Source organism: Lissotriton vulgaris, chromosome 1_1 (assembly GCF_964263255.1).
Source record: "Lissotriton vulgaris chromosome 1_1, aLisVul1.2, whole genome shotgun sequence".
NCBI classification, from domain to species: Eukaryota; Metazoa; Chordata; class Amphibia; order Caudata; family Salamandridae; genus Lissotriton; species Lissotriton vulgaris.
This window is the reverse complement of record NC_141685.1, coordinates 886,108,047-886,123,496: the sequence shown is the minus strand read 5'-3', so window position 1 is coordinate 886,123,496 and position 15,450 is coordinate 886,108,047. Positions and strand designations below refer to the sequence as shown.

At 48.4% G+C, this 15,450-nt stretch overlaps 1 protein-coding gene across 4 annotated transcripts in view; it reads right to left on the bottom strand.

Annotated features, from left to right (window-relative positions):
• Positions 1 to 1,277: 1,277 nt before the first annotated feature.
• Positions 1,278 to 15,450, bottom strand: part of LOC147748107 (serine hydrolase-like protein) — a 107,469-nt gene continuing 93,296 nt past the window's right edge. Inside the window, exons 12-13 of one of the 4 annotated variants that reach the window (XM_086958764.1) lie at positions 1,926 to 2,001; positions 1,308 to 1,527 (exon numbers count right to left, since the gene is read on the bottom strand). In XM_086958764.1, coding sequence (XP_086814890.1) covers positions 1,975 to 2,001 — 27 coding nt within the window. In that variant the 3' untranslated portion in view covers positions 1,308 to 1,527; positions 1,926 to 1,974. Of the gene's footprint in view, positions 13,931 to 15,450 lie in introns of all 4 variants that reach the window. The other 3 variants (XM_086958753.1, XM_086958760.1, XM_086958770.1) reach the window with 3 other exon arrangements.

The following is a 15,450-nucleotide window of genomic DNA, read 5'->3' as shown; positions in this document are numbered from 1 at the left end:
GGACCCTATGCATCCACTCAATGGCAAAGAACTTGCTGAGGCCTTTGGGCTGAAGATGCTTCAGGATGAGGTCCTCGAAAAATAGGTCAGGGGACTGACCTTCTGATATTTCTGGAACACCCAGGATGCGGAGATTATCACGTCGCAGGCGGCCTTCGTAGTCATCAAGTTTTAAATATACGAGTTTGCGGGACTCCTGTAGTTCACAAACCTCTCCCTGGAGCTGGGAGACGTCGCCGACCAGACTTGCAGCGGTGATCTCCGCCTGCTTGACCTTTTCGTTTAGCTTCCCCAAGTCCGCCCTGATAAGATTCACATCAATAGCCATGGTGTTCATCTTATGCTCAAGGGACGTTTTTACTCCAGTAATCGCCTCCAAGACGTCCTTTAGGGATAGTTCCTTTTCTTCCTCTCCGGTGCCACCTTGGGAGGCCCCTCCAGATATTCAGCTTTGCTGTGAGTCTTTGGGGACAGTGTAGGGGTCTAGCTTGTTGGTTTGCGCCGCTTTGAGCCCCCGGGCACCAGAGCCCTTGACCCGCTCCGCTCCAGTCTGTTGAGCTGGTCACTTTCAGGGAGGGCGTCTGCACAAGTCACCGGTCGCACTTCACCGGTCAAAGAGCCAGTGGTCTCATCCACCCCAATGGCTCAGATGCAGGAATGAGCAACGCAAATCCAGGTCTTCCCCGAGGAGCCACCTCAAGATAGCAAAACCACGAAAGCAGTGACCAGGCCCCAGGTTCAAGATGCAGGGTCCACCAGTTCCAGTGCACTGTTCCTCATTGGCCGGGAGTGGCCCTCTGCGCTATGCTCACGATACCTACTAGGGGAGCGCACTGCATCCGCTTGGCCCAGCGGTGGTAAAAAACAGGATGGCTCTCACCCCAGTCGCCGCCCACACGGTCACTGTGCCTTTCAGATGTCTGCCAGAGCACCCTGGTTAGTTATGCGGCGGCCAAGTTGTCTTCATCCCCCACAGTGTGTGTGATCACAGCAGGTTGCATCGGGGGGAAGGGAGTGGAGGCAATTATCCCTGATCCCCACAGAAATGTCTCACCACTCACCAAATCTCAGCCCCACTCACTTGTGCAATGCCGCCTCTGGGCCCTTTCCCCCACAGCGAGCGTCGTTACTGGGCCTCCCTCACCACTGAGGCACTGCTGGGTAACTGACGCGCCTTTTGTGGCTTATGTGGGTAAAAACCTAGGACATCAGCAAGGTTGAGAGACCAATTAACATAAATCAGTGGGTGCAAAGGAAAAGCGAAAAAATTAAACTTGTATACAAAAATATATTTAATAAGGGTTAAGTAAAAGTCATATAGAAAGACAAACTATATGATCAAGTAAAAATACAGTTCATTAAAAACAAACAACACATATCATAATGCAATACAGTTCCTAAAAATCATGTACATGGTAAAAAAACAATACATTCATCTACTTCAGTAATATTGAAATACAATTGTGAGACAACTCGACGCGCGTTTCGGCAGAAAAACTGCCTTCTTCAGGAGTCTCTGCTGATAATCTAGACATGTATATACAAAGAGAGAAAAAAAGACATGTGTCACATAAAACTATATATTTTTTTCTCCATCCGACTAGTTAACATGTTTATTCAACTATCACTAAATTAACAGTTACACAATTGATTATACATATCGAGTACATTTATGCATAGCATCTTCGTTGACCTTCACAACACACTAGATCTACATGTTACTAATTTGGTCATCTCATGTCATATAATTGACAGATATATATAAACTCATTGTACAGTACTTAGTTATCAAAGATTTTAGCTGATTTTAGCTGTTTTGTACATTCAAATTTATCCCTAGGTATATATGAACCTTTTTCTTGACACAGTGGATTCTTATTCAAGCAAGGATAGCATTCGCCCCCATATATACAGTATACACTTACATTGATGTATTATTCTAGCAGTCGTAGATATCTTCATATACTTATATAGTCAGAGCCACTTGATAAAGGCTAATACCTGATCAAAAGATAATATGAATACGTAAAATTAGGGAGGGGGGGACATATAGTAAAAAAGAAAAAGATGAGATCACTTTGAACACAAGGTGCCATAACTGATACAGGAGAAAAGGTATAGGATATTCCATTATTCCTGATGTTATACTTCACATATTTATTAAATTCTTTTTTTAGGTGATTGTTATAACGCGCAATAAATTGCCTAACTAGGCTGATGATGACCGACGCCTGGACAGAATTGGGTTCAGCTGATAAATGATAGATTATATCAGCAATAATAGTGCCATAATGATCCCAAGCATGAGAGACTAGATGATAAGGATTTGGACTATCTCTTTTGTTAGCATGCAAATATCCATTGTTTGAGAATGGAGTAATAAATACGCGATGAAAACACGACCAAGAAAAAGGGGAATGTTATAATTACCTCTAAAATTCTAGTGATAAAGATGCAAGTTTCTTGTCATGGAAGCTAGTGTTGTCAGGTAAAGTAGCTGGATAATAGCTGGGGAGTTGGAGACAAAAAACCTAAGTCGGTATTGATTGCACAAAAACGGATGTGCAATGGTATGAGTATTTACAAGTTGTTTATCACTAAAACAAGGGAAAGAGCGAAACACATACCTTTCGTTTTCACAAAAGGATATTTCATTCGGGTTTCTTATAGTATTGTTGATAAATTCGACGATTTGAAAATAATGTGGCCAATGTGACTGTTGAGAAAGAAAGAGAGTTGCAGTACAATGATACAACAACAGTTGGAGTGGACAACAGGCGATTAGTGGATATACAGAGGTAAAAATATATCCGTATAAGTTGGGTCGGGTGGCTGTCATCTAGTAATTTATAGCCACTGGGGATAGAGACAAATACATACCTTTTGTATCAGTATGGATAATGTCGAGGAGGGTTCCTGTTTTTGGTAGGGAGGATTTGGAGAAAGATAAAAGTATATCTGAAAAAATAATAAGGGTAATATGTCAGGGCGGTAATTATTCTGCAAATGCAGTTGACTAACAGAAAAACGGGATAACGGGATATTGTTAGTGGAGAACATGAGAACTACCCCTATCTCCATTTACCCTTACCTTATTAGATACACGGAACAGGCGGACAGCAAGATGGTGCTGCTCCAAAAACGCATAAGTCGTCACATTGATCTGCCACGGATAGAGATGAAAACCGTGTGTAGAGGACTCGCCTTTAAAGGTCCCGATATTGGCGCGAACTGAGAATATGGTAAACATAGATGACGTTCACTCGGTCATCGGCTATTGGTGCGGACTGAGAATATGGTAAACATAGATGACGTTCACTGGGCCATCGGCTATTACTAGCTACGACTGTTCTAAGATGGCGCTACAAATCTGCGCTACCGAGAATTGATAGAAATAGATGACGGTCTCTCGGCCATCAGATTTGCTAACTCCGACTGTTCTAAAATGGCGCTACTAATCGACGCTACATTATTGAATTTAAGAACCTTAACAGTGGGTCAACATTCCGATTTTAATTCACTATTTATACAAAGGCCTAAGGTAACTAAATAATTGCCCACTGATCTGAAAATCTGGCAATATTCAAATGTCGAGGTTTGTATCCATTATATATAAATATATGTTACATACCACAAGGGTCAATGGCTTATGAAGAAAACTCTAAATGATGAACATAATTGTAAACGATAGCTATATGGACCAGGAGCCATTAATTAGAGATATTTCTTAGTCTATGAAACGGCATATAGGTAAGCCATTTAGGTACTGGTTGATTGATATGTAGAAGTTAAGATCTATGATTTTGTGGCTCACAGGCTCCAGGGGCAGTAATTAAGATCAGGCCTCGCGCAGGTGTGGGAAGTCCCATGGACCTCAGAGCCGCGCCCCGGCTCCTTGCCGCACTGTGGGTCCTGGCTTCAGGTCGAATGACAGGCCTCACCACGTTCTCTACTGCTCTAGTGTTGGGGAGGCCCCTGCGGGGCGCTGCCGGTCCCGTGGCCTTGCGCCGTCCCCAGATGCGGCGATCAGATCCAGTCCCCGCACCGGCGCGGGGAACGTCTAGCACTGTGGAGCCTCGTCTAGGCTACCCGTTTCGCTGCTTGTCCCTGCTCCAAGGCAGAAGGTAGGCCTTGTCGCGCACACCGCCTTACCGACGGCCCCGGGTGTCTGAGGTGGGGTGGTGCGGGCGGGATAGCGTCTGTGTAACCTCCAAAGCTGCTTCCCTCCTTCAGATGGCACAGATATGTGTGGCGGATAGGTGATTGGGGAAAGTCGGGCGGCGGAGCTCTGCTCTACGCGGCCATACTGGATCGCTACTTGGCCACGCCCCCCAGCCATGGTATTCTTGGTCTATGTCCCAAAGTTAGAAAATCTGTTATCATCTCTAAGGTGAATTTAGTGCCATCTTTACTCCATATATGGTGGCAAAGTGTGATGGGACCTGTCTGCAAGCCATCCTCTAAATAGGGGACCACTAAATCCTTGGGAGCTATATAAGAGGACGTTGAACAGGGCACTGCTAACAATCTACATAGGGAAAGATTTTTCTGGGTCTGCAACAATTTACAGTTTGTCAGGCCCCACAGAGGGGCTCTTTAATTGACACTAGTAATACATTTACTTCTGTTTATGGTCAGCAGCTCTGTATGGACTTGTTACCAATTTTAGATGCAAACCTAAAGGGGGCTTCTGAGGTTCTAATACATTTCAGGTTTGCTGCTTCCACATGTCCTTCATTTACCATTGCTAGATAAATTCACAGCAAGGTATGTAACAATTTCTGCTGCAGCAAGTGCTTCTCCCGTGATATGATGGGTTTTCTTTTTTGGTCTCCTTTTCCCGCACGTCATGGTGAAGGTTTTCTTTAAATTGATTTTCATGTCCTTGTCCTCCATATACGTGGTAAAATCGTCGATCAAGAGCTAGATGCCATTACCGGTTCTAGAGATCAAAAAGGCATCATCTGCGTATAGGAGTACCGGAGCTAGATGTTGATGGACTTTTGTGGCGTCTGAATTGATCTTCTGCAATAACTCATCAACCCCGTTAATATAGAACGAAAATGTAAAGGGTGGCAAGGACACAGCCTTGCGGATTCTTCTGGTGATTTTAAACAGTGGTGTGACTTTCCCCTTGACCAGTAACGTGCCCTTGATGTTAGCTGTGCATATAGCTGTGACAAAAAAGTCACAATCTCAGTGGCGGCACCCATCTTAGGCAGTGACTGCCACAGCATGGCGTGATTAACCAAATCAAACACTCTGCTCAAATCAGCAAAACATAGTTAGATGTGACCCTCTTTCAGCAGGGTGTATTTGCTGATGAGCAGATGGAGATAGATCACACCATACTAGTGACCACTTTCGACAAGTAGCTATCCTGGTAACTGAAGACCACAAGATAGCACCTCTGTTTTGAATTAGTCCTGGTACCTTGCTCTCATAAATAAAAAATCGAGTTTACCAGAGCCCATTTTAGTCACTACTCACTCACTAAACTCACTTAATTCCTTCACCTGCATTCATTTTTACGGCATCTGCAGATCAAAAGATCTCTGATAAAGAAGGCCGGGAAGGCATTGCAGCAATGGCCAGACGAGGAGTGCCCAATGATGAAGCCTGACACTCTAACAGGTGTGAGGGCACCAAAATCTGATTTTCAGATCTTCCAGCGACACATACCTTAGCCACCTGGCTCTACTGCTTGTGTCCAGCTGGCAGAAGAGGAACTACCCTGATTTTGATAATAAATACAGATGGAGATTGATACATAGTTTCACAGTGCTCACATCCCTTCTAAAGCCAGATTGGGTGACTGTTAGAATCTGATTGTCTACTACCCAAGATTCCAACCTCTCCAGTAGGACACTGCCCATTCATTTAGTGGAAGAGTCTAGGTGGAATATTGGGCAATAGCACCTTGCATCATACCTCAACCTGCAGGCCCTAGGTACCCCAGGTACCATGTACTAGGGACTTAAAAGTAAGTCGGGTCATGCAAATTGCAGATAAGCTTATCAAACATATAGCATTTTAGGGGTCATAGCACATGCACTGAGTCCTGTTTAGCACGTTTCCTTACATATGCGTTATTTTGATAAATAACGCGAAAAGCAAAACCTGCATTAGGTGCTATATTTTAGCAGAAAATCAATGTTTGTGTTAATTTTGAACAAGGACGCATTTCCCACTTAAACCCCCCCCCCCCCAAAAACCACAAGATCCGCAAGCAGTAGCCACTTGAGTCCTAATTTGGTGTTTGCCATAAACTGCACATAGTTATGTTATTGTTGAGGAAACAACTGAGCTCTCGTCAGTGGAAAACAAAAAGGATAAAAGCCAATATATAGTTTGATCTCAAAATGCTCACACTACTTGCTCTTAAAGGAGTTACTTTGCATGTGCTCCTTGAGAACAGATAATGCTGTCACTCACTATGAAGTAGCCAATGGCTGAAGTTGGCTGAACCATTGCCCCTTTTTGCAGTGGGTGGAATTAAAATGTGAATGAGATAATAACAAACCAATGGGTGAAGAGGGTTGCTTCAAATCACCTAAAAGTAAGTGCATTATACATATAAATTAAAATCAAAAGGTCTTGGATAACACCAGACAACAAAAATAAATTAAACTTCCACAGGCTGACTCCTAGCTAATGTGAAGGCATTAGGTTTATTCCCTCTACCCTGCTGGTTAAGGACCTCCTCACTGCAATTACTCACATTCTTCTGTGCGTCAGCCCCTCCCAATATCCCACTAGGTAAATGCAAGCTGCCCTTTTGTAAGGCACTGGACCTCGCTGAGATATCTAGCTAGGCAGGACTGCCGGTTTGTCTTGTCTTTGATGAACTTTGTAAATTTCTCACCTTGGTTCCTCGAGAGCAAGTAAAAGGTAGGACATTTGGTGTCCCACACTAGCTAGGTGCAGGACAGTCCTTCAAACAATCTGCATGGTTTTCACCTTACTGTGACCCAAAAAAAGGAATGACAGTACTTGAGTAGTGGCTATGGGAAAAGGAAGACACTGAATTTGTGTTTTTTTAAAAATTTGAATCACAATTCATTACGATTCTCTTATCGAACAAGTTACTTACCTTTGTAACGATATATCTGGAAGAAACATTAGTTAGTTATAGATTCCTTACCTTAGAATTACTCCAAGGCGTCAGACTGGATCCGGTAAGTTTTTTCATCAGCAGTACCTCTGCACGCCGGAAAGGTGGCGTCGGTCGGCTTCGCGTCCGTCATCGTGGTCGCCGCTATGACATCGCTGCAGCTACTTATACGCCACCCACGCGCGCTGATGTCAGTTCTGTACACGACTTTCCGCGCCAGAAATGCAGAGCCATGCAAGACACTGACCATAGGTGCACAACACTAGGGCCCTGAAAGGATGTCCTTAACCCTAGAAATCAGTTCGCAGAACGGGGAGGATGGGTGGGGCGGTAAGGAATCTATAACTAACTAATGTTTCTTACAGATATATCATTATAGAAGGCTAGTAACTTGTTCATCTGAAAGAAACACATTAGTTAAAGATTCTTTACCTTAGAATAGATACCCCAGCAATCCCAGCCCGGTGTGGGTCTGCGAACTAAGATCACACCAGAAAGTCCTGGAGAACAGAACAGCCAAAGAAGTGGTCTCTCTGGACTTGGCAGTCCAGGCAGTAGTGTTTCGTAAACGTGTGCAGCTATGCCCACGTGGCCGCCTGACAGATGTCATTTAGAGGAACTCCTCTTCCCAAGGCAGTAGTGGCTGCCATCGCCCTGGTGAAATGGACGCGTAGCCCGACTGGAGGCTCCTTTTTAGCCAGAGAATAGCATGCCTTAATACACAAAATGACCCAACGAGAAATGGTGCATTTGTGTACGGCCCGACCTTTCTTAGCGCCCACGTAGGCAACAAACAATTGGTCATCCACCCGGAACTGTTTTGTTCGATCCAGATGGAAAGAGAGCGCACGTTTTCAGGCTAGACGGTGGAGCCTCTCTTCCTCCTTCGGAGGATGCGGAGGCGGAAAGAAGGTGGTTAAAGTAATAGTCTGCCCGATGTGGAAGGCAGTGACAACCTTAGGAAGGAATGATGGACAGGTCCTGAGAACCACCTTGTCCGGATGGACAGACAGGAAAGGAGGTTTGGAAAACAGGGCCTAGAGCTCACTCACCCTTCTAGCAGAAGAGATGGGTACCAGGAAAGCAGTCTTAAGAGTCAAGAGTCTTAAAGGACAGTTATGAAGCGGCTCAAAGGGCGCACACATTAAATAGATAAGAACAAGATTCAAGTCCCACTAAGGCATAACGAACGGATTAGAGGAAAGAGATGCGTTAAGCCTTTTAAGAAACTGTTAACTACCTGGGACTTGAAAATAGGTTGATCTGGCAGCCGAAGGAAGGCAGAGATGGCTGAAAGTTAGCCCTGCTGGGCTAAAGAAAGAAGGAACAAGAGAACTTCAGAAAGAGGGGCAGAAAGGGGATCCACAGCCTTTGCTGTGCACAATGCCACAAACTTGTTCCACTGGCAGCTGTTACAGTCTTAGTGAAGGGTCGCCTGGCTGCCAAGATTACGTCACAAACTACGAGAGGCAGGCCGAAAGATGTCAACTACCACCGCTCAAACTCCACGCAAGGAGGTGGAGACTGGACAGGTTTGGATGGGGGACTGTCCCCTGCTGCTGCAACAGAAGATCCTCCTGAAGAGGCAGTCTGATCGGAGGATCAATGGCCATGTTGAGCAGCTCGGGATACCAGACTCTTCATGCCCAATCCGGAGCCACAAGAATGACATGGGCCCGGTCACTCCTGATCTTCTTCAGCACTCTGAGGAGAAGATCCATCATGCACCTGCGGCTGAGTTCGTACGCCCTAGCGTTCAGGGAACTGGCCAGGTGTTGAACCGCCAGGAATATGCCCAGATGTTCCAGTCACGTCCAGAGGCGAAGGGCCTCCTGACATAGGGTCCACGACCCCACCCCGCCCTGTTTATTGCAGTACCGCATGGCGGTGGTGTTGTCCGTGAACACCTGCACTACTCTTCCCCGGACAGAGAGAAGGAATGCTTTTAGTGCAAGCCGAATCCCCCGGAGCTCCAGAAGGTTGATGTGAAGCCCGGACTCCGCCGGAGACCAGAGACCCTGATCTCGACCTCTCCCATGTGACCGCTCCATCCCAGAAGGGATGCGTCCGTCACCACTGTGTGTTCTGGTTGGGGAAGGGAGACGGATCTGCCATTGACCCAATCCTGGTTTGTGAGCCACTACTGCAGTTGATGAGCAGTGCCCACCAAGATCTGGACGCAATCGGACAGATTCCCCTGATGCTGCGCCCACTGGAACTTCAGGTCCCACTACAGAGCCCGCATATGCCACCTGGCAAGATCGACCAACAGGATGATGGGGGCCATGAGACCCAGCAGCCTTAGAGTCATTTTGACCGAAACCCAGGATAGAGGCTGCAAGATCGAATCATAGCCCGAATATCCCGGACTCGCTGTTCGGGAGGATAAACCCGAAACTGCGTCGTTTCCAGAACCGCTCCGATGAAGAGGAGCTTCTGAGAAGGCATCAGGTGTGACTTCGACACATTGATGTAGAACCCCAGCGAATGCAGGAGATCGACCCTAGTCTGGAGGTGGGAAGACTGAAACCCCTGATCTGCGCAGATGAGCTGAGACTACCGCCATCACCTTCGTGAGCACCCGAGGAGCGCTGGTAAGGCAAAAGGGGAGCACGGTGAACTTAAAATGCTTGTGGCCTACCGTGGACAGTAGGTAACGCCGGTGGGTCGGCAGGACGGGATGTGAAAATAAGCGTGCTGCAAGTCCAACGTTACCATCCAGTCTTCCGGGTCGAGGGCAGGCAAGACCTGAGCCAGCGTCAACATCTTGAACTTCTCCTTCCGGAGGAAGCAGTTGACGTCCCTCAGATCCAAGATAGGACGCAGGCCCTTGTCCTTCTTAGGAACCAGAAAGTAGTGGGAGTAACAACAACAACCTACTTCTGGGACAGGAACACTCCCAATGGCTCCCTTGGCCAAGAGAGCCGAAACTTCCTGCTGGAGAAGGGCCAGGTGATCTCCGACATGCTGTGGTATTGTGGTGGCAAGGCTGGAGGGGTAGTCTCAAAGGGAAGGGAGTAGCCCCTTTGGACTATTTGCAAAACCCAAATGTACGACGTGATGATGCACCAGTTTGGGAGGGGATGGCGAATCCTGTCGCCCACTGGCGTTTGATGGGCCTGAAAGGTTGGACTAGGAGGGTTTGGAGGCTGCTGCTGAGGGGTGGTTGGTGGACTGGCCCACCTGCTGGCCCCTGAACCACAGCGTTGGTTCCCACGTCCCAGCCCATGCGAAGGGTGGGTAACTTGCTGCTGCCTGTGGCTCTGGGTGGGACGTAGCGGAGCACCCCTCCCGCAGCTACGAAAGGGCCGAAAAGCAGACTGCGTAGGGCGGGTAGAGAGGCCCAAGGACATGCCGTAGTCCGTGAAAAGCACTAGGGCATTGTCTGCTTTGTCGCCAAAAACGTGACGCCCATCAAAGGGCATGCCCATCAAGGTGTTCTGGACAACCCCTGAAAAACCAGTCGACCTCATCTAGGCTTAGCGTCGAAGCACTACTGACGTTGAAATGGTCCTGCCCAGAGAGTCGGCGGTGTCCAGACCACACGTATCGCACACTTCACTGCATCCCTCTCGGTGGCGACAGCCTGGGAGTGCACTGCCGGGGACTCCTCTGGACACTGAGGCATCACTTGCGCCACCGTATCCCACACTGAGTGTGAATAATGGCCCGAGAGACATGCCGTGTTAACGGACCTCAGTCCTAAGCTGGCGGAAGAGAAAATGTTCTTTTCAAGATGGTCCAGCTTCTTCGATTCCCTTTCCAGTGAAGCGGTAGGGAAGGCACTTTTGGAAGTGGAGGCTTGGACCACCACGCTCCCTGGGGTGGGGTGTGGGGTAAGGAAAGTGGGGTGGCCCGGAGCCGGGCAGTGGCAATCATCCTGTCCACGGGAGCCCCCGTGTTGGGCCTGGATCAAGTACCCGAAAGGATGTCGGGGAGGGCATCATTAAACGGTAGCGAGGGCTCCGAAGAGCTCGCAGCCGGTTGAAGCACCTCTGTCAGGAGGTTAGTCCTGACCGCCACAGCTTGAGGTTGAGACCCTCGGCCACCCTAGGCAACACCACTGCGTACGACGCTCCCTCCTCCGTAGCCACGGTAGGAGGAGACAACATGCCAAGGTCAGGCGAGGTGCCTGAACTACTGGCACCCCCAGTTGCTCTCTTCAGTCCTGCTCACTCTCCTGGTCAGCTAGAGGGTCACCTGACCCCTCCCAGTCCTCCCAGTCCTCCTCCTCATCCGCTGGTTGAAAAGGGGCCCCAGGAGTGAACAGGGGCATGAAAACCCCTCTGGCGCCGGATCCGTGGCTCCGTGTCCACATCTGGATGAAGGCCGGGGTCGAAGCCGGCCGGGGGGGCGACTGGCGTCGAACGTGGTAGTGGTGCCGAAGGAAACAGCGCTGATGGAGGCGTAATGAGGTCAACCAGCGTCAATCCGGATCCAGGCCTGGATCCAAGGGGGCCCTGCCGCGCCGGGGCCGGAGCCCCAACCGAGTCTGCGAGGCCTGAAGGCATGCTGGCGGGTTCAGGACGCCCAAAGATGGCGTGCATCGATTCGTAGAACGTACGAAGCTGGGCGGGAGTCGCTCGGGGTCCCGGAAAGGGAGGGAAAAGCGGAGTCAACTCCGCGTGCCTTGTCGGGTCAGCCGACCGACGAGGAGAATTCGAAGCGCGACGATGCTTCTTCGACTTCTTCTTATGCTTTGATTTACATGACCCCGAGTGCGAAGACTTTGAAGACTTGGAGCCAAAATGATGGGGGCTCCGCGACCGGTCCCTCGACCTCTCTCACGACCGGGACTTCGAACGGCACGGAGCCGACTGCTGGTGCTCAAGCAGCTTTCGGGACTGCTCCCGCAAAGCTTTCGGCGCCATGGACCGGCAATTGGAGCTCGACTTAGGGTCGTGGTCGCCCTTCAGGCAAAATAGACACATGCGGTGCGGATCCGTCACCTACATCATCTGATGACAGGAACTGCATGGCTTGAAGCCGGCCGAGCATCCCAGGTGCACCTTAGGAGTCGAAGACTCAAAAAAAAGAAGAAGTTGACAAAAGTCGAGAAAATGTTAGTCAAAAAATTACTGAGGTACCGCTCTTCCCAGATCTGAGCTGGCTGGCGCAGAAAAAGAAAGAACTGACGTCAGTGCGCGAGGGCGGAATCTAAGTAGCTGCTGCGACGTCAACCTGGCGACACTGATGACGAACGAGGAGCCAACAGACGTCACCATCCGACGTGCATAGGTACTGCTGATGAAACAAACTTTACAGATCCAGTCTGATGCCTGGGGGTAATTCTAAGGTAAGGAATCTATAACGAACGTGTTTATTTCAGATATAAGCATTTAGGAACATAGCTAGAGGAGCTCATTGGAAATTCCGATTTGAAGCAACATTGTTAAATGAAATGTGAGCTATTTTAATACCGGGGACTGCGGAGGAAGAGACAGGGCAGGGGAAGTTGGCCAGTGATATTGGTGACAGCCTAGTAAGAGATGTGCATGACAAAGGAGAGGACATTTGAGATGTGTAGTAGTGAAAAAAGGGGAAGTAAAAATGCTGGAGTAAAGACAGCAAGGAAGAGGAGTAAGACTGCAACAAACTGCGACAAAAAGAAGGTAGCACTGGGACAAAATCTGCACAGTGATAGTTGACTGCCTGCACTACCCCACTATCGGGGGCATCAGCTTGTCACCTTATGCCCATAACCACCAATGTGTCAAACATACTGCTCCCCCTTCCTACCACTCAAGCATGTCACAACTATTTGCTAACTGAGCTTAGGCTTTAAATCTTGCAACCAAGCCTGGTGCCAGGTTGTGCCCTTCCCAGAAACTGTCTGGCTTGCTCACCTCTAGAAGAAACTAAGGTCTGAGTAGACCTGAACGTTCGCAATCATCCCCAACATATTATCAATGAAGAAATGTGAGATCACCACCGAATCACATAAAGACAATCTAGTGTTTTTCATCTCCAGAACGTTCTAAGCCAAATGCTGAAGCAAAGGCTCTTTCATGGTTCTGGAACCCAGAGATCTTTCTGGATGGGGTAGATTCTACATAATATCCTCCAGTGGTTGTGGCCCCACCCAACTGGCATCACAACAAATGTATCCAGTTCTGCCAAGCTTTAGACCTAAGGGATTACGTGGGAATGGCACCTAGGAAATGTATGGTGAGACTGGAAAGAGGTGCCAATTTAGCGCTTAAAGATGGTGCTAAGTTCTCCACTTCAGCACTGTTGGGTGCACTTTTTTTTCACATTGACGGTCACTGCTCTCTGAAATCCTACTGCCCTCCACACTGGTCCTTTCTGGTTACAACACTGTTTCTGTGGCAGTTCCCAGAGCTGGACCATGTGGTGGATCATTCTGCTGCAACTGCCGTAAAGGCTGCGTCTAGGCAGTGTTGTGGCCACAAACTGAATTCCAGCGGAGATGGCAACCAGATGCAGAGGTTGCTAAGATACAACACTGGTGATGCTGGGTAGTTTGTCCGTTGCAGCCACAACTGGGCATTGGGAAGGGTGCAGCAGTCTGAAGTCAACAATAGCTTAACAGTGGTTTTATCACAATGTGAGTTTATAGAGGCATTGGTGGTGTAATGGTGGTTACGATTTGGAGAGAATACTGATTTACAGAGTTCAAATCGAGATTGGACACGTGATGCTGGAACTTTTGCAGCCTGGAACCCACGTCGCTAATTACTGGCTGGCACTGCCACTGTCTTCATCCTGCAGGAATCTGCCAATCAGGCCGGACACCTTCTCCGGCTCGTTCAGGTGCACAAAGTGGTTGCCCTGTACCACCTCCAGCTGATATCTCTACAGTGGGAGAAAAAAAAGATACGTTGTGGATGTGTGTATTGGTAGAAAACGTTGTGCCACATGGGCAAAAGGAAGCATTTTGTGTGTAAAACACTCTGCCTTGCGATGGTTGGTCTTGGCCTCTGTAAGTGGCTCTTGTGTGTGTACTGGTGTATAGGTAGGCACAGCTGCCTCAGGGCTTTGGAAGCTATGCCAGAGGCGGTATAAACTGCATCCAGGGTGGTAATTTTATCTCAGTTTTTTACTGTTTTAGAGGATTAGGTTGGCAGGAGCCATGTAGTTTGTGTGGTTCCAGGACAGTAAATAACCCCCCTTTTATAGTGGAGAAGTGTGGCTCAGGGGTTAAAGGCGGCAGACCCGGAAGCTGAGATCGGCCCTGGACCAGGGTTCAATTCCCCGCCTTGGCGGGTCTTGGGCTAAAAATTCCACGGACTCGATAATTCTCGCTCCGGGTTCACACTCTGCGACTCTGGGCAATAGCTTGCTTAATCTCCACAACGGCCCCTCGCGCGGGATGCCTGGCTTTCACCTTGTGGATACCCTGCCGGAGTTATCTCACAGGGGAATACCAGGACGGGTTACCTAAGCAAGCGCTTAGATACCGACCTCGGTCAGTGATTTGCGCTATATAAATACATGTACATTTGTACATACCATGAGCCAGGTGGCAAAGTAACCGAAATTGACGTGTGTGTGACCAGCCAATGCCTCTTTCTTTTGAGTATAGGGCAGGGGCCTTCAAACTGGCAAACGCCCTCCACCCTCGGGGCTGAAGTGATCCCAGGAAGGGCGCCAGGCTCTGGCCAAAATATGCTGATAAAAGTGCTTTGTTTTAAGCGTGGGGAAAGATGAGCTGCAATACTCACTCTGTATTGGGCTATCACTAGATTCTTTTTTTTTTATATTTCTTTTTTTATTAATACAAGGCATCCAAAAAGTGCATAGAACAGAGGTAAGACATTTCCACATATCATTACAACAGATCATATATACTTGAGGGGATGTGAAGGGAAAGGAGGATTGGGGGGGGGACGAGATACCGTTACAGACAAGGGTCACGGGGATGCAAGTATATCCAAAGGAGGGTCAACCGGTGGTACACAAATCTCACCCTTGTATCGTTTCCACTGCCCCCAAACAGTCACCCACTTACGGGGTCGGCCTCTGGCCTGGAATACGGTCTTCTCACGAAACGTAGACCAGTCCATGCTCTCTTTCCATTCCTCAAGCGTAGGTGGTCTTCCGGAACCCCACTTTTGTGCTATACTCCTTTTCACTACCATTGCCCCCAGGGTGGCCCACTTGGTCTGTGCTATATTTAGGTCTGTAGATTCCCAGATATTAGGGATACATCTCCTCGCCTCTGGTAAAAACGGCACCCCCAACACCTCTCGCATAACATCATGTATTGCACTCCAGTAATCCACCATATAGCGACATTCCCAGATGATATGAAAGAATGTGCCCACCTGCCCACATCCTCGGCTGCACAAATCGTCGTCTGAAAGCCCCATCCG